At 36.4% G+C, this 23,983-nt stretch overlaps 1 protein-coding gene across 4 annotated transcripts in view; it reads left to right on the top strand.

Annotated features, from left to right (window-relative positions):
• The window catches only part of ALMS1 (ALMS1 centrosome and basal body associated protein), a 208,625-nt gene that overhangs the window by 105,046 nt on the left and 79,596 nt on the right, over positions 1-23,983 (top strand). For all 4 annotated transcript variants that reach the window (XM_088026459.1, XM_028116263.2, XM_088026458.1 and 1 more), the window contains exons 10-11: positions 107-1,950; positions 23,513-23,754. In XM_088026459.1, coding sequence (XP_087882585.1) covers positions 107-1,950; positions 23,513-23,754 — 2,086 coding nt within the window. The remainder of the gene's footprint in view (positions 1-106; positions 1,951-23,512; positions 23,755-23,983) is intronic.

Raw genomic sequence — 23,983 nt, 5'->3', positions numbered from 1 at the left:
GTAAAAGATCAACAGGACCTTTGTGGTCAATTCTTAGCCTGGATTATAAAACTGGTTTTTATATAATTATTTGGACTACAAGTAAGAACTTGTTTATGTCTTCTAGGGTTTACAGAGTCCACGGGGAATAGGATACAAGCCAGAAGCTGTATGTAGTCACATTATTATTGAGAGCCATGAAAAAGGATGTTTCAGGACCCTAACTGCTGAACAACCACAATTGGATAGTCACCCTTGTGTTTTCAGATCTGCTGACCCCTCAGAAATGATCAGAGGACAACGGAGTCCATCATCATGGAGAACCAGACACATCAACCTTTCCAAATCACTAGACCAAAGTAACCCCCATTTCAAAGTTTGGAATTCCTTGCAGTTACGAAGTCATTCCCCATTTCAAAACTTTACAACTGATGACTTCAGAATTAGCCAGGGTCTTCGAATGCCATTCCATGAAAAGATAGACCCTTGGCTGTCAGAATTAGTAGAACCTGCTTATCTGCCAAATGAAGAAATGGATTGTCATTCTTCATCACAAATGCTGCCCCCAGAACCCATGAAAAAGTATACTACTTCCATCACTTTTTCATCTCACCGACATTCTAAATGCTTTTCAGATTCCTCTGTTCTTAAGGTTGGTGTTACTGAAGGTAGCCAGTGTACTGGAGCATCTGTGGGGGTATTTAATTCTCATTTCACTGAAGAGCAAAATCCTCCCAGAGATCTAGAACAGAGAACCTCTTCCCCTTCATCATTTAAAATTGTTAGTCATTCACCAGATAAAGCTGTGACTATTTTAGCAGAAAGTAGTAGGCAAAGCCAAAAATTACCTGTTGAACATTCTCAGCAAGAAGAAAAACTCTTAGAAAGATCAGATTTTAAAGGCAGTGATTCTGAGCCCAGTACCAGTGCAAAGTGTAGCAATGCCAAGGAAGTTCATTTTTCTGATAACCATACCTTCATTAACATGAGCAGACCAAGTTCCACACTAGGAGTAAAAGAGAAGAATATAACTATAACTCCAGATCTTGCTTCGCACATTATTCTTAAACAACGAGAGCTCTTTGAACCAAGCAAAGCCTCACATGCAGATCACCATGTGAGAAAATACCATTCTTCCCCTCCTCAACATCAGGATTACGTAGCTCCAAACCTTCCTTGTCGCATTTTTCTTGAAAAACAAGAACTCTTTGAACAAAGCAAAGCCCCACATTTAGATCATCAGATGAAAGAAAACCACTCTCCCTTTCCTCAAGGTCAGGATTATATAGCTTCAGACCTTCCTTCTTCCATTTTTCTTGAACAACGTCAGCTCTTTGAACAAAGCAAAGCCCCAGATGTAGATCACATGGGAAAATACCATTCCCCTCTTCCTCCAGGTCAGGATTATGTAGTAGAAAAGAATAACCAACATAAGTTTAAATCATACATTTCCAATATGATAAATGTTGAAGCCAAGTTCGATAACGTGGTCTCCCAATCAGCCCCAAATCAGTGTACATTAGTAACATCTGCATGTACTCCACCCTCAAATAGAAAAGCACTTTCTTGTGTTCGTATAACTCTTTATCCCAAGACTCCTTCCAAGTTGGATAGTGGAACCTTAGATGAAAGATTTCACTCATTGGATCCTGCTTCTAAAACAAGGATGAATAGTGAGTTTAACTCTGACCTACAAACTATATCTTCAAGATCATTGGAACCAGCCTCCCAGTTATTGACCGGTAAACCTGTAGCACAGAATCAAGAATCTTTAGGTTTTCTAGGACCTAAATCTTCACCGGACTTCCAAGTTGTACAGTCTCCTCTTCCAGATAGTAATACTATTTCTCAGGACTTGAAAACCATACTTTTTCAGAATAGCCAGATAGTAACCTCAAGGCAAACACAAGTGAACATTTCAGATTTGGAAGGCTATTCCAGTCCAGAAGGGACTCCGGTATCTGCAGATCGGTGAGTCTCAATGTGATGACAAGCAAGCTGATGGAATTTGTGATAAAAGGTTTTAAATACTTAAGCAAATGTGAGGTCTTGGGGGAAAGGAGTACGATTTCTCTTCAGGGAGGTTGTATCTGACTAGTCTTCTAGAAGTCTTTCAAGGCATAAATGCCTAAGAGAGAACATCTGAAAGTAATGTATTTATAATTTCAGAAGGCTTTTGACAAGACTTGGCACCGAGTATTTCAAAACATCGAATTACTTTGGGAAGAGTCTTTGATCATCCCATGGTGCAATTTACTAATTGTTTATTGTATTGGAAATACACTGAAGGCCAGGATTTGGGTTGTGTGCACGTGCTCACTCTCTTGTTTGCTCATATTCTCTCTCTCTCCCTTCTCTCTTAGTTTCCATTTCATGATTCTTCTCAAATATTTAGTATTTACAATGAAAAAAAGGTAACTTTCCAGCAGAGAATCCTGACAGACATGACTTTAGCCAGGTTATCAAGGCTAACCTCCCTGGTAATGCACATCAGTATAATGTGCTCTCTGCTGCGGTGCCCCATTTTGCAGTGTATTATAGGAAAGGAAACCCAGGTGAGGACTAAATGCATTAGGTTTATACTATTCAGCCTAATTTTAAGACTATCATTAATTCAGTTTTACATTTTGAATCCTTTAAAATACAGCTAAAACAGAATTACCGTGTGTGTTTCACATACCACCTTATAGTTGAGAAGGTAGCATATGGTAGCGAAGAGCCCTGGGCTTGGAAAGAAGGAAGGGAAAAAAATGTTTATTCAGCATCCACACGTGGTAGTTATGGCAGTGAGGGGCTTACATACGTTATCTCATTTAAGGCTTATGATAACCCTAGGAGCCATGTCGTGATATCCTTATTTACCCTCTGGGAAACCGAGACGCTGATACTGCTGCTTTGTCAGCAGACAGCATCGTCTCACATAATGCTCTTTTGCTTTTGTTTTGTTTTTTTCTTTAAGATTTATTTCTTTTATTGAGGGTGTGGGGGGCAGAGGGAGAGGGAGAGAGAATCTCAAGCAGGCTTCCTGCTGAGCACAGAGCCTGACAGGCTCAATCTCACAACCCTGAGATCATGTCCTGAGCTGAAACCAAGAGTCAAATGCTCAACCAAGCCACCCAGGTGCCCCCACACATAATGCTGTTTGTAAGCAAGAGAATGGGCATTCTCGTGCAATCTGTTTAAAGCAAGAGCTCATTCACTGCATGGTAGTGTCTCCCTGAATCTTGAGCCCTGCTTTCAGCTCCTCAGTCAGCTATCCTCCTGGACAAGTCATTTAATATCTTTGGTACTCCTATGTGGATGATGGTGGGAGGAAAGGCTTGAAAAGCTGCAAGGTCCCTTATAGCTCTAAAACTGAGTGATTGAGAATTGGATTGGGCCTAAAACATAGGGTCAGTCTCTGCTTTCAGTATTATAATACTGAATTAGAGTTGAATTCCTTGAATGAGAAGAAAATAAAAAATGACTATAAATATGAACTAATAATAATGCCATTTGTCTAGAATGTACTAAATGCCATCTGTTATAGTAGATGCAGATACCATTTTATACTTAGTATAATCATCAGGATTTTAAAATCCTAATACTTAGAGAAATTAGATGTTTTGCCCAACATCACATGGCTATTATTAAGTGATAAGAGGTGGCATTTGAGGGACGCCTGGGTGGCTCAGTTGTTAAGGTTAAGCATCTGCCTTCAGCTCAGGTCATGATCTCAGGGTCCTGGGATCGAGCCCCACATCGGGTTCCCTGCCCAGCGGGAAGCCTGCTTCTCCCTCTCCCATTTCCCCTGCTTGTTTCTCTCTCTCGCTGTGTCTCTCTCTGTCAAATAAATAAAATCTTTAAAAAATAAAAAAATAAAAAAAAGAGGTGGCATTTGAATCTAGGTTTGTTTGACTCCAGAGTCCATAGTAATTCAAGGGGTGCCTGGGTGACTCAGTCGGTTAAGCATCTGCCTTCGGCTTGGGTCATGATCCCAGAGTCTCAGGATCGAGCCCTGCTTTGGGCTCCCCGCTCAGCAGGGAGTCTGCTTCTTCCTCTGACCCTCCGCCCTCTCGTGCTCTCTCTCTCACCACTTCTGCCACTTTCTCTTCAGTAGAAATGAATCACTATTTCCTCAAGACTTAGGGGTCACACAAGGGCGTGAATACCAGGAATCAGAGATCATTGGAGAATATCTTAGAGGTTACCAATATGTCCTTTACCAAAGATTCCTTTATGTTTACATCTTACCATAACACATTTACCAAAACTAAGAAATTATCCTTCATATAAAATTATAACTAAAATATAGACTGATTTGTATTTGGATTTCACCTGATTTTTCCACAATTGAACTTTTTTTGCTCCAGATCCATTCCAAGACCCCACCACGATTCTACCTTGTGTTTTAGTTGTCATGTCTACTTTATTTCCTCCAATCTGTGGCTCTCTTGTTTTTTATGATATCGACACTTTGAAGAGAAATGATTAGTTGTTTTGGAGAAAGTTTTTATTTAGTTTTCCCTTATGTCTCAGGAGTATATTGAGGTTATGCATTTTCAGTGCATCTCATTAGGGAGCACATTAAGTTGATATGCATTACTGGTGATGTTAACCTTGATCACTTGACTACAGTGGTGTCTACCAAGATTCTCCACGGTACAGTTACTGTTTTTCCTTTGTAAATACTAGATATTTGAGGGAGAAACTGGTAGACTATGTAAACATCCTGTTTCTGCTTAAACTTTGATCACTTATTTTAGCATCCATCACTGGATCTTGCCTGTAGCAATTATTACTCTAGTGTTCTAATGGAGTTTTTATATTTCTTCATTCCTGTTAAGTGGAATTTTTCTGTAAGCAAGAGCTGTTGTTCCTTCCCCATTTATTTATTCCTTTATTCATGTACATCAGTATGGATTCAGAGGCATTTATTTCATTCTTTGGATTATAATCTAATACTACTCAAATTATTCCAGTTTTAGCTATTGAGAACACTTTCATGTTGGCTCCTGTACCCTGCACTAGCCCACTCTGCTGCCCCCATCAACCATTTCTCCCAAGAACCCTTGTTTTCTGTTTCCCTTCCTCCCTCCCCTCCCCTTCCTTTTTTTACCTTTCCTTTCCTTTCTTTTTTTTCTTGAAAAAAGGATTTTTTTTTAGCTTTTTTGAGATATAATTGACATAAAACATTGTATAAATTTATTAAGGTTTGTAGTGTGTTGATTTGATAGACTTATATATTGCAAAATAATTACCACTATAGCATTAACTAATACCTCTGCCCTGTCACATAATTGCCTTTACTTTTTGTGGTGAGAGCATTTAAGATCTTCTCTTTTAACAACTTTCAAGTGTATGGTATTATTGTTAGCTGTCATTACAATGCTGTGCATAGATCCCCAGAACATCTTCATCTTCTGGTTGGAAGTCTGTACCCTTTGACCACGGTCTCCCCATTTCTCTCACCCTCCAGTCTTTGATAACTACCCTTCTACTCTCTGTTTCCATGAGTTTGGCTGTTTTAGATTCCACATATGTATCATACAGTTTTTGTCTTTCTCTGTCTGACTTTTTTCATTTAGCATAATGCCCTAAAGGTCCATCTATGTGTGTTTCAAATGACAGGATTTCCTTCTTTCTAATGGCTGAATAATATTATATATATATATATATATATGTATATATATATATGAATGGATAATATTATATAATGATATACATGTATATATGAATGGATAATATCATATAGATATAGATATGTATAAATATCACTTCTTTATCCCTTCGTATATTGATGGACACTTAGGTTGTTTCCATATCTTGGCTATTATGAATAATGACATGGGAGTGTAGATCTCTCTTCAGTATTCTGTTTTCATTTCCTTTGAATATATACCCAGAAGTGTAATTGCTGGCTCATATGGTAGTTCTGTTTTTAAGTTTTTGAAGACTCTCCATAGTGTTTTCTATAGTGGCTGTATCAATTACATTTCCATCAACCAGTAGTGCACAAGGGTTACCTTCACTCTGTATCCTCACCAACATTTATTTCTTGTCTTTTTTTTTTTTAAGATTTTATTTATTTATTTGAGAGAGCATAAGCTGTGGGGAGGGGCAGAGGGAAAGGGAGAAGCAGACTCCCCATGAAGCAGGGAGCCCTATGCGGGGCTCAATTCCAGGACTCCAGGATCAGGACCTGAGGTGAAGGCAGACGCTTAACCGACTGAGCCACCCAGGCGCCTCTATCTCTTTCTGATAATGGCCATGCTAACAGGTGTCAGGTGATCTATCTCATGGATTGCATTTCCCTGATGATTAGTGAGCTAGAAGTTTGCATTTCCTTGATGATTAGTGATGTTGAGCACCTTTTCATGTACCCGTTGGCCATTTGTATGTCTTCTTTGGAAAAAAGTCTGTTCAATTCCTCTGCCCAGTTTTATTTTTTAAGTTTTTATTTGAATTCCAGTTAGTTTACATACAGTGCGATATCAGTTTCAGTTATACAAAATAGTGATTCAGCACCTCCGTACAACACCTGGTGCTCATCACAACAAGTGCACTTCCCAATTTCCCTAACCTACCCAACCCATTACCTCCACCCACCTGGCAACCATCAGTTCTCTATAGTTAAAAGTCTGTTTCTCGGTTTCCGTCTCTTTTTTTCCCCCTTTGCTCATTTGTTTTGTTTCTTAAATTCCACATATGAGTGAGATCAACTGGTATTTGTCTTTCTATGACTAACTTATGTATAATACTCTCTAGTTCCATCCATGTTGTTGCAAATGTCAAGATTTCATTCTTTTTATGGCTGAGTAATATTCTATTGTGTGTATGTGTACCACATGTTCTTTATCCATTCATCAATTGTTGGACAATTGGGCTGTTTCCCTAATTTGGCTATTGTAGATAATGCTGCTATAAACATCAGGGTGCATGTATCCCTTCGACTTAGTGTTTTTATTTTGGGGGGTAAATACCCAGTAATACAATTGCTGGATGGTAGGGTAGTTCTATTTTTCACTTTTTGAGGAACCTTCGTATGATTTTCCACAGTGGCTGTACCAGTTTGCATTCTCGCCAACAGTGTAAGAGGGTTCCCCTTTCTCCACATCCTCAACAACATCTGTTGTTTCTTGTGTTGTTCACTTTAGCCATTCTGACAGGTGTGAGGTGATCTCTCATTGTAGTTTTGGCTTGCATTTCCCTGATAATCAGTGACATTGAGCATCTTTTCATGTGTCTGTTGGCCATCCATAGGTGGTCTTTGGAAAAATGTCTGTTCATGTCTTCAGCCCATTGTTTAATTGGATTCATTTTGGGGATGTCAGCTTGTTTGTTCTTTGTTACTGAGTTCTAAGAGTTCTTTATATATTTTGGATATTAATCCCTTATCAGATCTGTGGTTTGCAAGTATTTTCTCCCATTCTGTAGGTTGCCTTTTTATTTTGTTGATTGTCTCTTTTGATGTACAGAAGATTTTTGGTTGATACAGTCCCACCTATTGAGTTTTATTTTTGTTGCTTGTGCCTTTGGTGTCACATTAAAAAAAGTCATTGCCAAGATCAGTGTCAAGGAGTTTTTCCCATATGTTTTTCTCTAGGAATTTTCAGGTTTTATGTTTAACTCAACCCATTTCAAGTTAACTTTTGTGAATGGTATAAGATAGGGGTCCAATTTCGTTTTTCTGCACTTGGTTATTCAGTTTTTACAGGACCATTTATTAAAGAGGCTATCTTTTCCTCATTGAGTATTCTTGGATCCCTTGTCAAATATTAGTTGACTGTATGTGCAGGGAAATATTTCTGTGCTCTCTATTCGGTTCATTTGTCTGTTTCTATTTTAATGCAAGTACCATGCTCTTCTGATCACTGTAACTTTGTAGTGTAGTTTAAAATCTGGAAGTGTGATGCCTCCAGTTTGTTCTTACTCAGAATTTCTTTGCCTGTTTGGGGTCTTTTATGGCTCCATACAAATTTAAGAATTTTTTTTCTCTTTGTGTGAAAAATGCCAGCGAGTGTTGATGGGGATTGCATTGACTCTGTAGGTGGCTTTGGGTAATGTGGACTTTTTAACAATATTAATTCTTCTGGTGAACATAGGACATCTTTCCATTTTTTGGTGTCTTCCTCAGTTTCTGTCATCAAAGTCTTGTAGTTGTCAGGGTATAAATCTTTCATGTCCTTGATTAAATTTGTTCCTAGGTGTTTTATTGCTTTTGATACTAGTGTAAATTTGCATTGTTTTCTAATTTTTTTTTCAGATATCTTGTCATTAGTGTATAGAAACACTCTAAAACTAAATGACTTTTTTTTAAGCAAATATTTCCCATTAAAGTCATCTAGGCTTAGTTCTTTAAACTCTGTTGATAACAGCTGTATGTTTTTATTTTTTATTTTTTTAAAAGATTTTATTTATTTACTTGACAGAGAGACAGAGAGAGAGCACAGTTAGGCAGAGCAGCAGGCAGAGGGAGAGGGAGAAGCAGACTCTCTGCTGACCAAAGAGCCCGATGCGGGCTAGTGTATAGAAACACTAATCATTGGTGAAGTATTTAAGATTTTCCATATATAAGATTATATCATTTGTAAACAAAGACAGTGTTATTTCTTCTCTGATTTGGATGCCTTTTACTTCTTTTTCTTTCCTGGTTGCTCTGGCTAGGACTTCCAATACTATGTTAAATAAGAATGGTGAGAGTGGACACTTTTATCTTGTTCTTGATATTAAAGGGAAACCTTTTAACCAATCACCACTGAGGATGATAGAAGCTGAGGGTTTGTCATATATGATGTTTATTATGTTGAGGTACCCAATTTGTTGATAGTTTTTATTTATCATGAATGAATGTTGTGTTTTGTCAAATGCTTTTTCTTGATTTTTATCTTTTACTTTTTAATGTTGTATATCACATTTGTTGATTTGCATATGTTGAACTGTCCTTGCCTGCCAGGGATAAATCTGAACTGATCATAGTGTAGGATTCTTTAAATGTACTGTTGAATTTGATTTGCTCATATTTTGTTGGGGATTTTTGTGTCTGTATTCAGGGATAGTGGTTTGCAGTTTTCTAGAAATGTCCTTATCTGGTTTTGGATCAGGGTAATGCTCACCTTGTAAAATGAATTTGAAAGTGTTCCTTCCTCTTCAATTTTTGGTTGAGTTTCATGAAGATTGGTGTTATTTCTTCTTTAAATGTTTGGTAGAATTCACCAGTAAAACCTTCTGGTCCTGGACTTTTTGTTTGTTTGGAGGATTTTGATTACTATTCAATCTCCTTACTCATTATTGATCTGTTCATGTTTTCTATTTCTTCATGATTCAGTCTTGGGAAGTTGTATGTTTCTAAGAATTTATCCTTTTTTCTCCTAGGTTCTCCAATTTGTTGGCATATAATTGTTCATAATAGTCTCATGATTCTGTGTATTTCTCTGGTATCAGCTGTAATGTCTTCTCTCCTTTTCTTTTCTATTCTTTTATTTCTTTTTGAGAGAGAGAGTGTGTGTACATGAACAGGAGGGAGGGGCAGAGGGAAGGGGGGAGAGACAACCTTAAGCAGTCTCCAGGCCCGGCATGGAGCCTGACATGGGGCTCCATCTCACAACCCTGAGATCATGACCATGACCTGAGTCAGACGCTTAACTGACTGAGCCAACCAGGCACCTCAAGACCTTTCTTTTTTCTTAATATAATCATTCATCACCATAAATTTCCCTCTTTGAACTGCTTTTGCTTCATCCCATTGATTTTTGTATGTTGTGTATCCATTTTCATTTGTTTCAAGATTTTTTTTTTGCTTTCTCTTTTGATTTTTTTTTTTTCTTTAACATATTGGTTGTTCAGGACTATGTTGTTTAATTTCCACATATTTTAAAATTTCCTGCTTTCCTACTGGTATTGATTTCTAGTTTCATATTTGGTTGGGAAAGGTACTAGGTATGATTTCAGTCCTCTTAAATCTGCTAAGACTTGTTTTGTGGCCTATCATATGACCTATCCTGCAAAATGTTCTGTGTGTGCTTAATAAGAATGTGTGTTCAGGAACTGTTGGATGGAATATTCTATATGTCTGTTAAAGTCCATTTGGTCTAAATTATAGTTCAAGTCCAACATTTCCATGTTGATTTTCCTGCCTAGAAGATCTGTCCATTGTTGAATTTAGGGCATTTAAAAACATAAACGTGCAGGGAGTAAAATGGTAGTGTTTTTGTATGTGATCAAAGTTGTTACTATATAAAATAGGTTGTTATAGCTATAAGAAGTTTTATATAAGCCTCATGGTAACTACAAGGCAAAAACATAGTAGATTCATGAAAAATAGAAGGGAATCAGAACATAATCTTATGGAAATCAACAGTTCACAAAAGAAGGCAACAAGAGTGGAAGAAAGAAACAAGGAAACTACAAAACAGCCAGAAAACAAATGAGATGGCATTAGTAAGTCCTTACCTATAATTACTCTAAATATGAATGGATTGAATTCTCCAATTAAAAGACATAGAATGACTGGATGAATAAAAAAACCCACACAACTATATGCTGCCTACAAGAGACTCATTAGCTTAAAGACACACAAGTTTAAAGTGAAGAAATGGAAAACGATACTCCATGCGGATGGTAACCAAGAGAGAGCAGGAGTAGCTGTATTTATACTTATATCAGACAAAATAGACATTAAGCCAAAAGCAGTAACAAGAGACAACCACTAGTCAGTATTGATACCTTCAGCTGATCTAGAACCACAGGGTTGATTCAAGCCTCTTACCCTTATTTTTAACTTATTTCTTTAGTGATGATAAACCTGGCTCTCATTATCTACAGTATATTTACCTTAGTATATAAATTAGATAGTTTCAGAATTCTCTAACTTGAGTTCAATGTTTATATATGCTTTTCTCTTGAATTTAACATTACAGTATCTAGTCAACACACTGCTGACATTTCTTCGTTTTTTTCTTCTTTTTTTCTATACCCTTCAGTGTGATTCATTTATAATACAGTTATTTTTATTTGTCATATCCTGCATTCCATCTTTGTCCTTACATTGTGGTTCATTTTTAAAAAAAATATGCATAGTGTAAAACTTACGTGGTGTACAACTCTACCATTTATGATAAATTCACCATCACAGTTCCATACAATGTATTTCCATCAGTCCCAAAATTTCTGCATGCTTTCTCTTTGTAGACAGATCCCTCCCTTGACACCTGATAATTCCTGGTTTGTTCTTTCCTCTAATTTTGCCTTTCTAGAATGTCATATAAATGAAATAATAAAATGTGTAACAGCCTTTAGGTTTAGTTTCTTTTACTTTGTAAAGCACATTTAAGATCCATCCCTCTTTTTTTGGCTTTTATTTTTTTATTTTTTTTATTAACATATAACGTATTATTTGTTTCAGGGGTACAGGTCCGTGATTCATCAGTCTTACACAGTTCACAGCGCTCACCATAACACATACCCTCGCCGATGTCCATCATCCAGCCACCTCATCCCTCCCACCCCCCTCCACTCCAACAACCCTCAGTTTGTTTCCTGAGATTAAGAGTCTCTTATGGTTTGTCTCCCTTCTGGCTTCATCTTGTTTCATTTTTCCATCCCTTCCCCTATGATCCTCTGTCTTGTTTCTCAAATTCCTCATATCAGTGAGATCATATGATACTTGTCTTTCTCTGACTTATTTTGCTTAGTATAATACTGTCTAGTTCCATCCACGTCATTGCAAATGGCAAGATTTCGTTTCTTTGATGGCTGCATACTGTTCCATTTGTGTGTGTGTGTGTGTGTGTGTGTGTGTGTGTGTGTGTGTGTATCACATTTTCTTTTTCCGTTCATCTGTTGATGGACATCTAGGCTCTTTCCGTAGTTTGGCTATTGTGGACATTGCTGCTATAAACATTGGGGTGCATGTGCCCCTTCCAATCACTACATTTGTATCTTTGGGGTAAATACCCAGTAGAGCAGTTGCTGGGTCATAGGGTAGTTCTGTTTTCAACTTTTTGAGGAACCTCCATATAATTTTCCAGAGTGGCTGCACCAGCTTGCATTCCCACCAACAGTGTAGGAGGGTTCCCCTTTCTCTGCATCCCCGCCAACATCTGTCGTTTCCTGACTTGTTAATTTTAGCCATTCTGACTGGTGTGAGGTGGTATCTCATTGAGGTTTTGATTTGTATTTCCCTGATGCTGAGTGATGTTGAGCACTTTTTCATGCGTCTGTTGGCCATTTGTATGTCTTCTTTGGAAAAATGTCTGTTCATGTCTTCTGCCCATTTATTGACTGGATTATTCTTTGGGTGTTGAGTTTGATAAGTTCTTTAGAGATTTTGGATACTAGCCCTTTATCTGATACGTCATTTGCAAATATCTTCTCCCATTCGATGGGTTGTCTTTTGGTTTTGTGGACTGTTTCCTTTGCTGTGCAAAAGCTTTTTATCTTGATGAAGTCTGAGTAGTTCATTTTTTTCCCTTGCTTCCCTTGCCTTCAGCGATGTTTCTAGAAGAAGTTGCTGCAGCTGAGGTCAAAGAGGTTGCTACCTGTGTTCTTCTCAAGGATTTTGATGGACTCTGTCTCACATTTAGGTCTTTCATCCATTTTGAGTCTGTTTGTGTTTGTGGTGTAAGGAAATGGTCCAGTTTCATTCTTCTGCATGTGGCTGTCCAGTTCTCCCGACTACATTTGTTGAGGAGACTGTCTTTCTTCCATTGGACATTCTTTCCTGCTTTGTCGAAGATTCGTTGACCATATAGTTGAGGGTCCATTTCTGGGCTCTCTATTCTGTTCCATTGATCTATGTGTCTGTGTTTGTGCCAGTACCATACTGTCTTGATGATGACAGCTTTGTAATAGAGCTTGAAGTCCGGAATTGTGATGCCGCCAGCTTTGCTTTTCTTTTTCAAAATTCCTCTGGCTATTCGGGGTCTTTTCGGGTTCCATACAAATTTTAGGACTATTTGTTCTTTGAAAAAAGTTGATGGTATTTTGATAGGGATTGCATTAAATGTTTAGATTGCTCTAGGTAGCATCGACATTTTCACAATATTTGTTCTTCCAGTCCATGAGCATGGAACGTTTTTCCATTTCTTTGTGTCTTCCTCCATTTCTTTCATGAGTATTCTATAGTTTTCTGAGTACAGATTCTTTGCCTCTTTGGTTAGATTTATTCCTAGGTATCTTATGGTTTTGGGTGCAGTTGTAAATGGGATCGACTCCTTAATTTCTCATTCTTCTGTCTTGTTGTTGGTGTATAGGAATGCCACTGATTTCTGTGTATTGATTTTATATCCTGTCACTTTACTGAATTCCTGTATGAGTTCTAGCAGTTTTGGGGTGGAGTCTTTTGAGTTTTCCACATAAAATATCATATCATCTGCAAAAAGTGAGAGTTTCACTTCCTCTTTGCTGATTCGGTTGCCTTTTAGTTCCTTTTATTGTCTGATTGCTGTGGCTAGGACTTCTAGTACTATGTTGAACAGCAGTGGTGATAGTGGACATCTCTGCCATGTTCCTGACCTTAGGGGGAAAGCTCTCAGTTTTTCCCCATTGAGTATGATATTCGCTATGGATTTTTCATAGACGGCTTTTATGATATTGAGGTATGTACCCTCTACCCCTACACTGTGAAGAGTTTTGATCAGGAAAGGATGCTGTACTTTGTCAAATGCTTTTTCTGCATCTATTGAGAGGATCATATGGTTCTTGTTCTTTCTTTTATTAATGTATTGTATCACACTGATTGATTTGCAGATGTCGAACCAACCTTGTAGCCCAGGAATAAATCCCACTTAGTCGTGGTGAAAGAGTCATCCTTCGTTTTTGTGAAGCAGATTTTTTACTTTTTATTGCTTTATTAAAAGCAATAATCTTTTATTATTCCTTTATATTGCAATTCTCTTGTACAGATTACTATAGTTTGTTTATCCATGCATTCATTTTTTGGAGTGATTACACTTTGGGGTGATTACAGTTAGAGCTATAAACATTTGTGTGCCACTTTCTTGTTTCTGTAGGGTAAATCCTCAGGAGTGGGATTGCTGAGTCATGTGGTGTATGTGTGTGTTTAACCTTGCAAGAACTGCTTTATCTTTGCATTCCCACTAACAATGATATTTGTTCCAGTTACTCTACATCTTTGCCAGCCTGTGGTATTGTCCATATATTTTAGCCATTTTTATAGGTGTACAATGATAGTTCAACATGGTTTTCAGTTGTATTTCCCTAAGGGGTTTTCTTCATTTCATGTGATTTTTTACCATCCTCTTCGGTGAAATGATTTTTTAATAGCGTTTTATTTTCTTACTGTTGAGTTCTGAGAGTTTTGGATATAAGATCTTTGCTGGATATGTTATTGGCAAATATCTTCTTGTAGTATGTGACTTATCTTTTCATCTGCTCATTGGATCTTTCACACAACAAGGTTTTTTAATTTCAGTGAAGTCCAAGTTTACTCATTATTTTATGGCTCATGCAATTAGGTTGACAGTCCTTTTCTTTCAGTATTTTAAAAACAGTCTGCTTCCTTCTAAATTCCATGGTTTCTGATGAGAAATCTACAGTTTTGGAATCATTATTACCCTATAAGGTAGAAGCAATGTGTCATTTTTCCCAGGTTGCTTTTACTTTTCTTTTGTTTTGCTTTGAGTCAATTGGTTATGATGTATCTAGGCATGGATTTCTTTAGTGCATCGTGTTTGATGTTTGCTGAGCTTCTAAGGGTTTATATTTTTCATCATATATAGGGAGTTTTAGCCCTTACTGCTTCAAATATTTTTTCTTACCACATACTTTCTCTTCTCTTTCTACATCTCTGACACACAAATGTTAGACCTTTTGATATTATAAGTCCCTGAAGTTCTGTTCTTTTTTTTTTTCTATCTTTTTTTCCCTCTGTTGTTCAACTTGAATAATTTCTATTGATCTGTCTTGGAGTTCACTAAGTCTTTCCTCCAACATTTCCATTCTTATATTGAGCTCATCCAGTGAGTATTTTATTTCAGTTATATCATTTTTTAGTTTTAAAATTTCTGCCATTTCTTCTCTATACCTTCTGTTTCTTTGCTGAGACTTTGTCTTTCCATTTGTTTCAAAGGTACCCACCCTAACTTGTTGGAGGATTTTATAATAGCTTCCTTAAAGTTTTTGTCAGATAATTCCAACATTTCTTTCATCCCAGCATTGGTGTCTATTGATTCTCTTTTCCCAAGTGAATTGAGAAATTCTGGTTCTTCATATGCTGAGTAATTTTGGTTTGTATTTCATAATATTATGAGATAACTAGTCTCATTTAAATCCTATAGAAAATTTTGATATTTTTGTTTTACCAGGCAATCAACCCATTCACATTCATATTACAAATTCTAACCCACCTTCTGTGGGTTATAGTTCCATGTGAGTTCAGTTTTCAGAGCTTTTGCACTGCTGTTCAGATCTGACCTGCATGTGTGTGTACCAGTGGCCAGTCTGAGATTTGGTAGTAATCTGTCTCATATATCTGTGCTCAAAGTGTAGGTATGCTGTTTAGGTTCAGATCTACACACACAAATGGCTCAGGGATAGGCCCAGGAGTTTATAAATATATGTTAAGGAGTTGCTTTTCTCTTCACAGTTTCTCCTTGAGCTCCCCTTTCCTGACTCTCAGGATAGAAAGCAGGAGCTTAACTTAGTCCTCTCTTCTATACTGCCTGTGACTACTTTGTGTCAGTTGCAGGTGGCTTAGTACAAGAGGGGACCAAACCTCCTCTTTTGGAAGAGGAAAGTTTTCCTTCTGTAATTTATGTAATTGAGAATCATTTTCTTAGATATTCCAGCACCATTTTTTGAAATTTTGATTATTTCCATTTTGAATTTAGTCTTTGTCAGAAATCAGTTGGTGTCATATGTGTGGGTAAAAATAATTTTACTCTGTTCCTTTAATCTGTTTATTTTCATACTAATACCATGGTGTCTTTTTTTTGTTTTTAACCATGATTTCCTGATTACTGTAGCTTGATAGTAAGTCTTGAAATCAGGTTATGTCCTCCAACCTTGTTTTTTATTTTCAACATTACTTTTGCTATTTTAAGTCCTTTGCATTTCAATATAAATTTTATTTTTATTCTTTTTAAGTTTCATTTTTTTTAAAGATTTTATTTATTTTTTTTTGACAGAGAGACACAGTGAGAGAGGGGACACAGGGAGAGGGAGAGGCAGAGGGAGAAGCAGGCTTCCCGCTGAGCAGGGAGCCCGATGTGGGGCTTGATCCCAGGACCCCAGGATCATGACGTGAGCCGAAGGCAGACACTTAATGACTGGGTGGCTCATTTAAAGAAGTTTTTATTTATTTATTATTTATTCTAAATTTTAGAATAAGCTTCCTAATTTCTCTATTAAAGCTTCTTGTGATTTTGTTTAGTATTACACTGACTCTATAGATCATTTTGTGAATGATTGATATCTTAATAATATTGAGTCTTCCCATGCATGAACATTTTTTCTGCATATTAGTGTCTCTCAGTAATAAGTAATTTTCAGTGTAGGCTTTGCACATCTTTTGTTAGGTTTATTCCTAAATATTTTGTGTGTTTTGATACTGTTTTATATGGTATTTCAAAATTTGTATTTTCTAGTTATTTGTTGCTTGTATGTAGAAATACTGTTGTCAAGCCAATTTATATATGTCAACAAGTTTTAATTTTTATTTTAATTTCTTACTTATTGGATCAGAGCTTCCTATGGGCTAATTTAGGGCAATGGTTACTATGGCCACAGAGAATTTAGGTAAGCTAATACTTCCAGTGGTTAAGTTGAGGCATACCTGCTGTCCTCTATTTTATGTTCAGTAACTCCCCTAAGATTTAGGGAGTGTCTTGTTTAAATTTAATGACATCTGCAAGTATGTTATTTATTCTTCATAGACAATCCTGTTGTCAGGGAACAAGCAGAGCAGTTTTACTTCTTCCTTTGTAATCTTCATGGCTTCATTTCTTTTTCTTACCTAATGCACTGGCTAAGACATTCAATATAATATCAAGTAGAAGTAGTAAGAGCAGACATCTTGCCTTATTCTCTGTTTTGGGAGGGTGGGGGAGTAGATTTCGTTTTTCATCACGTGAGATAGTACCTGTAAATTTTTTTTTTGAGGATTTATTTATTTGAGAGAGACAGTGGGGGAGGGGCAGAGGAAAAGAGAGAGAGAGTCCTAAGCAGAGCGCAGAGCCCAAGGCAGGGCTCCATCTCACCACCCAGAGATCACTGCTGCCACCTAAGCACCCCTAATAGATGCCCTTTATCAGATTAAAGATGTCCTCTTTTATGGCCTGCTGTGAGTTTTTATCATGAGTGGGTATTGAATTTTGCCAAATGCTTTTCGTGCTTTATTGAGGTAATCATATGTATTTTCTCACTTTTTTTTTAAATCATTGTGGTGAATTACATTTGTTAGATATGTTAAACTTATCTTGCATTATTGGGATAAACTCCACTTGCTTATGATATATTGTCCTTTTTTTATATTTATTACTGAATATAGTTTGCTAATATTGATCTATAATCTTTTTGAAGTGTCCTTATATCCATTGTGGCCTGGAGTTTTTAGTACAGATTCAGTCTTTAATGGATATGACTATGCAGATTTTCTTTTTTTCTCATGTCAGCTTTGAAAGTGTTTTTCAATGAATTTTTTTCTATTCTAACTTGTCAGAACTTGTTGACATGAGTTATTTTCATAATATCTTCTTATCCTTTCAATTTCTGAATCTCTAGTGATATTAGCTTTTTTATGTCTGATATTGGTAATTATGAATTATGGTGGCTTCAAAAAAGAACTGGAAATATTCACTCTTTCATCATTATCTGAAAGAATTTGTGTTAGATAGGTATTATTTGATTTAAATCTACCATATCACATTTTGCTTTCTGTTTGTGTCATCTGGATTTTGTCCCTTCTTTCCTGCCATCTTTTTTTTTTTATTAATCATGCATCTTTTATTATTCTGCCTTATTCTCCTTATTGGCTTTTTATATACATCTTTATTCTTTAATGAAGAAATGGGATGATCCCCACCCAAAATTTGGTTCAGATATGTTGGCTTATGACATTTCTCATACCATGAGAATTTGAGAGGAAGTTTATTACTCACACAGGGACTTCTGGGGTGAGCTGGGTGAACACAAACAGATGCAGGCCAGCTTTGGCAAAGCAGAGTGAGTAGATTGGGCTTATAGTGACTAGGAAGTAGAACTAGGAAAAGGGTTTTATGTGTGGGAGGTTTAAATTTTCTTTTGGTGCCAATGAAGGAGGTATTCACATTCAGACTTTCTTACCAGCCTGTCCAGATGTAGGGCCAAAGGAGATGCTTAAAAAGAAGTCATTAGTGAAACATCAAAAATGGAGTCAGACTTTATTACAGTACATATTGTAGAAATTACCCTAGTCATCCTTAATTTCTATATTGTCCTTTGTTGCTAGACACAATTTGCCTAATATTTTATTTAGGATTTTTACATCTATGTTCTTGGGGGATATTCACCTCTAATTTTCTTTTCTTGTAATATCTTTGTCTGATTTTGGTATGAGCATTAGGCTGACCTCAGAAATATATTAGGATGCTCTGAACGAGTTTGTTTAAGATTGGTATTCTTTCTTTCTTGGATATTTGGCAGAATTTACCAGTGAAGCCATTGTGGCCTGGAGTTTTTAGTACAGATTCAATCTTTAATGGATATGACTATGCAGATTTTCTTTTTTTTTCTCATGTCAGCTTTGAAAGTGTTTTTCAATGAATTTTTTTCTATTCTAACTTGTCAGAACTTATTGATATGAGTTATTTTCATAATATCTTCTTATCCTTTCAATTTCTGAATCTCTAGTGATATTAGCTTTTTTATGTCTGATATTGGTAATTTTTGTTTTCTCTTTTTTTACTTGATTGCTTTTCCTAGGTGTTAAGCAGTTTGGGTTTTGTTGATCCTCTAGTATGTGTTTTCTGTTTATTTTTAAAGATTTTATTTATTTCACAGAGACATAACGAGAGAGGGAACACAAGCAGGGGGAGTGGGAGAGGGAAAAGCAGGCTTCCCGCGGAGCAGGGAGCCCAACACGGGGCTCGATCCCAGGACACTAGGATCATGACATGAGCCGAAGGCAGACACTTAATGACTGAGCCACCCAGGTGCCCCACGCTCTCTGTTTTTAAGGTTTCTGCTTATATGTTTATTTTTTCCCTTCTGTTTTGGGTTTTAACTTGATGGTCTTTTCGTACATTTCTGAGAATAAATACTTAATTTTTTTCATATTCATTAATTTTCATTAATATTTAGCCTTTTCTGATATACACAGATTTTTATGTACTTTCTCATCACCATCTTTGCTCTAAATATTTTCTCATTTCTGTTATAATTTGTTGTTGTTCCATGGGCTATGTAGAGATGTGTTTCTTAATTTCCAATTGTATGAGAACTTTCTAATTATTATTCATTTCTAGTTAATTCTATTGTGGTTATTGAGATTATATTCTAAATGATTTCAACATATTTAAATTTCTTAGAATTGCTTCACATTACAGTATATTTTTATTTTGATCAATGTGCAGTTGAGGGAGTATGCATTCTGCACTTCCTTAATGTAATATCTGTATATGTCAGTTTGGTCCACTTGATCAACTGTTACGTTGAAATCTTCATTTTTACTGAATTTTTGTCTGTTTAATCAACATTTGAGAATATTATGTTAATATCTCCTTATTTTCCTTAACCATTTGGGAGTAAGTTGTTGACATGCTGCCCCATGGCATGCTGATACATCACTGTATCATTTCCTATAAAAAGAACATAATCCTACATAACCCCAGTAAAGTCATGAAAATCAGGAAAATCAGTGCTCCATTACAGACAGTATTCAGTATTCAGATTTTCTGGTTGTTCCAGTAAGGATTTTTATAATAAAAGGAGGCAGTTCAAAAATCACATGTTGCATTTAGTTGTCATGACTCTAATTTTCTTTGGTCTGGAATATTTCTTCAGTCTTTCCTTGACTTTCTTGACCTTTTGAAGATAACAGATCATTTACTTTGTAGAATGTTTTTCAATTTGGGTTTCTCTGATGTTTCTCATGATTAGGTTTGGGTTAGGAATATCACAGAAGGGACATTGAATTCTCATCATATGTTATCAGATGTTGCACAATTTTCATTTGTCCCCCTGCTGACAATTATGACATTAATTACTTAAGGTTATGACTGCTAGGTTCCTTCACTGAAAATTACTCTTTTTCCCTTTGTAATTACATATTTTGTGGGAGGTACTTTGAAACTATGTGAGTATCTCATTCCTTTGCAAATTTTTAGTTTGTTTATTATATTCATACAGAATCATGCTTTCTTATTTTATTCATGGGTCTATTACTTTTTTCTTCACTTTTTACTTTAAAAATATATAGACTCACAAGAGATTACAAAAATAGTTTAGAGAGTCCCAGGTTCCCATCACTCAGCTTCTCCATTGGTAATATCTTACGTAACTTTAGTACATTATCAAAACCAGGAAATTGATACTGATACAATGCAGATAACTAGACTACAGACTTTCATCAGATTTCACCAATTTTTGCATGCAGTTGGTTTTTTTTAAATGTATATGTGTATAATTCTATGAAATTTAATCATATAGATTGGTGTAACTACTACCATAATCAAAATATAGAAGTGTTCTGTCATCACAAAGGAATTCCTTGTACCTGTCTGTTTATAGTCACAGTCCTTCTCCCTGTCCCCTGCCTTCTTTAAGCCCTGGAAACCAGTGATCTGTTTCTTTACTGTATGATTTCATCTTTTGGAGAATGTTCTATAAATAGAATCATATAGCATGTAACCTTTGGAATTAACTCTTTTTACTCAGCCTGATGACCTGGAGATTCATCTGAGTTATTATGTGTATCAATAGTTGTTTCTTTTTATTGCTAAGTAGTATTCTAATGTATGAATATATCACAGTTTATCCTGTAGAAGAACATTTTGGTTGTTACCAATTATTTACTATTACTAATATGTACTATGCTGTGAAATTCATGTACTTATGTTTACATGAACATAATTACTTCTCTAAGTCAGTGATTCTCAACCAGGTGAGACTTTGGCCCCAAGGTGACATTTGGTAATATTAGAAGACACTTTTGATTGTCACAACTAGGAAAGAATTTTCTCTTGGCATCAGGACTGCTGATGAATATCCTAGAATACAGAGGACAGTCCGCACAAAGAAGAATTTGGTTCAAAATGTCAGAAATGCCAAGGTTGAGAATCTCTGCTCTAGGATACATGCCCAGGAGTGTGATTGATGTGTTATATAGTATGTATATATATATTTTATAAGAAACTTCCAAGCTAGTTTTCACAGTGGTTGTATCATTTTACATTTCTACTAGCAAAGTATGAGGGATCCAGTTACTCTACATCCTTCTCAACAATTGGTACTCTCAACATTTTTTATTTTAGCCGTTCTAACAAGTATATAGGGGGATTCATTGCCATTATAATTTGCATTTCCCTAAATAGCTAATGATGATGAACATTTTTTTCATGTGCTTATTTGCCATCTGTGTGTTTTCTTTGATGAAGTGTGTGTTCAAGTTGTTTTGCCAATTTTTTTTTAAGATTTTTATTTATTTGAGGGAGAGAGAAAAAGCATGAGCTGGGGAGGGGCTGAGGGAGAGGGAGAAGCAGACTCTCCACTGAGCAGGGAGCCTCATGTGGGGCTCAATCTCAGGACTCTGGGATCATGACCTGAGCCTAAGGTAAATGCTTAACCGACTGCACCACCCAGGTGCCCCTCAGGTTGTTTTGCCATTTTCTAATTGCACTGTTTTTTTAACTATTGAATTTAAAGTTTTTATTTATTCTGGATACATGGTTTTGTTGGATGTGAGATTTGCAAATATTTTACATCTTAAAAAATCATATTTTCTTATTATGTTCAATGTTACTATTGTACTTTGTTTTCATTCTGAAAATTTGGTGGCCAGTGGCAGTCCCTTCAAGCTGTCTTCTGTATCCATTTTACATGTCTCTGTTATCTTTTGAACGTGTCTTTGCTTTCTGGGATAAGAAGACATTTCAGACTCTTGTAGTTTTCCATCCTCTGGAATTGGCTGTTTCTCCAAGGAGCCTGGTTATTTCTAGTGGAAGGAGATATTTAGAAGCCAAGATTTGAGCACTAGGTGTACACATTTCTATTGGGTTTTTCCCAGCCCTCTTGGTGGCGTTCTGTAGACACACACATACACACACACACACGTGCACTTGTTTTACATTTATTTCTTCTCTATGTATTCCTCTCTACCCAGGCAGAGAGGCCCACTATTAGAAATTAAAAGCCCAAGTATTTATTTATTTGATCAATCTCTCATTGTATAACTAATGTCCCATCTCTCTTGCCATCCTCTCCCCAGCCAGGATTCTGACTCACCACTTGGATTCTGACTCTCCACTCAGGCTACCTCTTTGTGTGGATGAACCTCTCACCCTGCTTGGGCTTTGACACTCCATGCTAGGCTACCCCTCAACATGGATAACTTCCCTGCAGCGTGATCTCTGACTTCCACCCCCCAATGTTTTTTGTTCCAGGACCCAATGTATATCACATTCCCTTTAGTTAGCTGTCATATCTCTTTAGTCTTCTTTTGTCAATGGCAGTTCCTTGTTCCTTGTTTTTCATGATTTTGACAGTTTTGAGGAATAATGGTTAATCTGTGTTCGGCTGATATTTTTGGATGATTAGACTGGAATTATGGGTTTTGGCAAAAAATACCATAGAAGGGAAGTCCCCATCTCTTCATATCATAGCAGAGAGTATACGACATCCACATGACAGTGTTGGTGATGTGAACCATCATCACTTGAATAATATGGTGTTTGTTATGTTTCTCCACTGTAAGATTACTATTTATCCCTTTTTATTACTCTGTTCTTTGGAATCCAATGAATAAGTCCAGCCTATACCCAAGGGAGAAGGGAGAGATTAATGTTCATCTCTTTGGATGGGGAGGTATCTGCCTATATTTTTCTGGAATTCTTCTATAAACAAGATTTGTCTCCTCTCATTTTTTTAAATCATTTATTTGCTCTATTCTGTTTTAATATTAATTCTCTAAAATCTTAGTACATAATTACAATCTTAAAAACCTCTGGTTCCCCCACTGACAATAAACTTCTTGAGGCAAGTCTTTATTTCTTATTTATTTTTGTACACTCTATGCATTTAGCACAGTCCCTTAATTTATAGTAGACTTTAATTTTTTAAAAATGATTATATTTTTACTTCAACTGAAAAGTACCATTTCCTCAGCTAAATTATATAATAGTATTCTAAGTTGAAATTTAAAGTAGATTTTTAAATGAATAAACTCATGCATCATTGCGTTATAGTAAGTATTTAAGATAGCAAAGGGTACTGCTGAAATAACCATTTGAGGTTGATGTATCTCCACAAAATATTCCTTGAATCTACCTTTGGGAAAAAAATTACAGTATTTGATAAGCCACGGATATTACCTTCTGTGTCCTTTTTCTTTTTTGTTCAGACCATCAGAGGTGATTAAGACCCCATTTTCTGCCTTCCCTGGAAAATTGTCATCTGATGCAGTCACTCAGATAACAACAGAAAGTCCAGGAAAAACCATGTTTTCATCTGAGATTTTTATTAATGCGGATGATCATGGACTTGAAATTCCAGAGCCCAGTGCCCAGAAGCTGGGCAAAGTTCCTACCAGATTTGCTTCATCATCTTCAGTCCAACAGATTACTCGTCCTCATGGCACAGATGGTAAGAGAATGTGATTACATTTTAGGTCATATTACCAACTTCTGTAGGAAATGATCCCAGAAATTTGTGAGGGGGTCTTTGTAGTCAGAAAACCTAATTTTAATTTTAAACATTAGGCTCCACATGATTCTATCCATCTTTTATTTACAGAGCTATGAAAGGAGTGTGATTATGTTTTTGCCTTAATTTCTAGAGGAGTTAACAACTTATGTGGGACTCATGCTGCTTG

The sequence above is a fragment of the Eumetopias jubatus genome, unplaced genomic scaffold (assembly GCF_037043125.1).
Source record: "Eumetopias jubatus isolate StellerSeaLion01/CBP00866 unplaced genomic scaffold, mEumJub1_p1.0 scaffold_9, whole genome shotgun sequence".
Lineage (NCBI taxonomy): Eukaryota > Metazoa > Chordata > Mammalia > Carnivora > Otariidae > Eumetopias > Eumetopias jubatus.
This window is presented reverse-complemented; position numbering and strand designations above follow the sequence as displayed.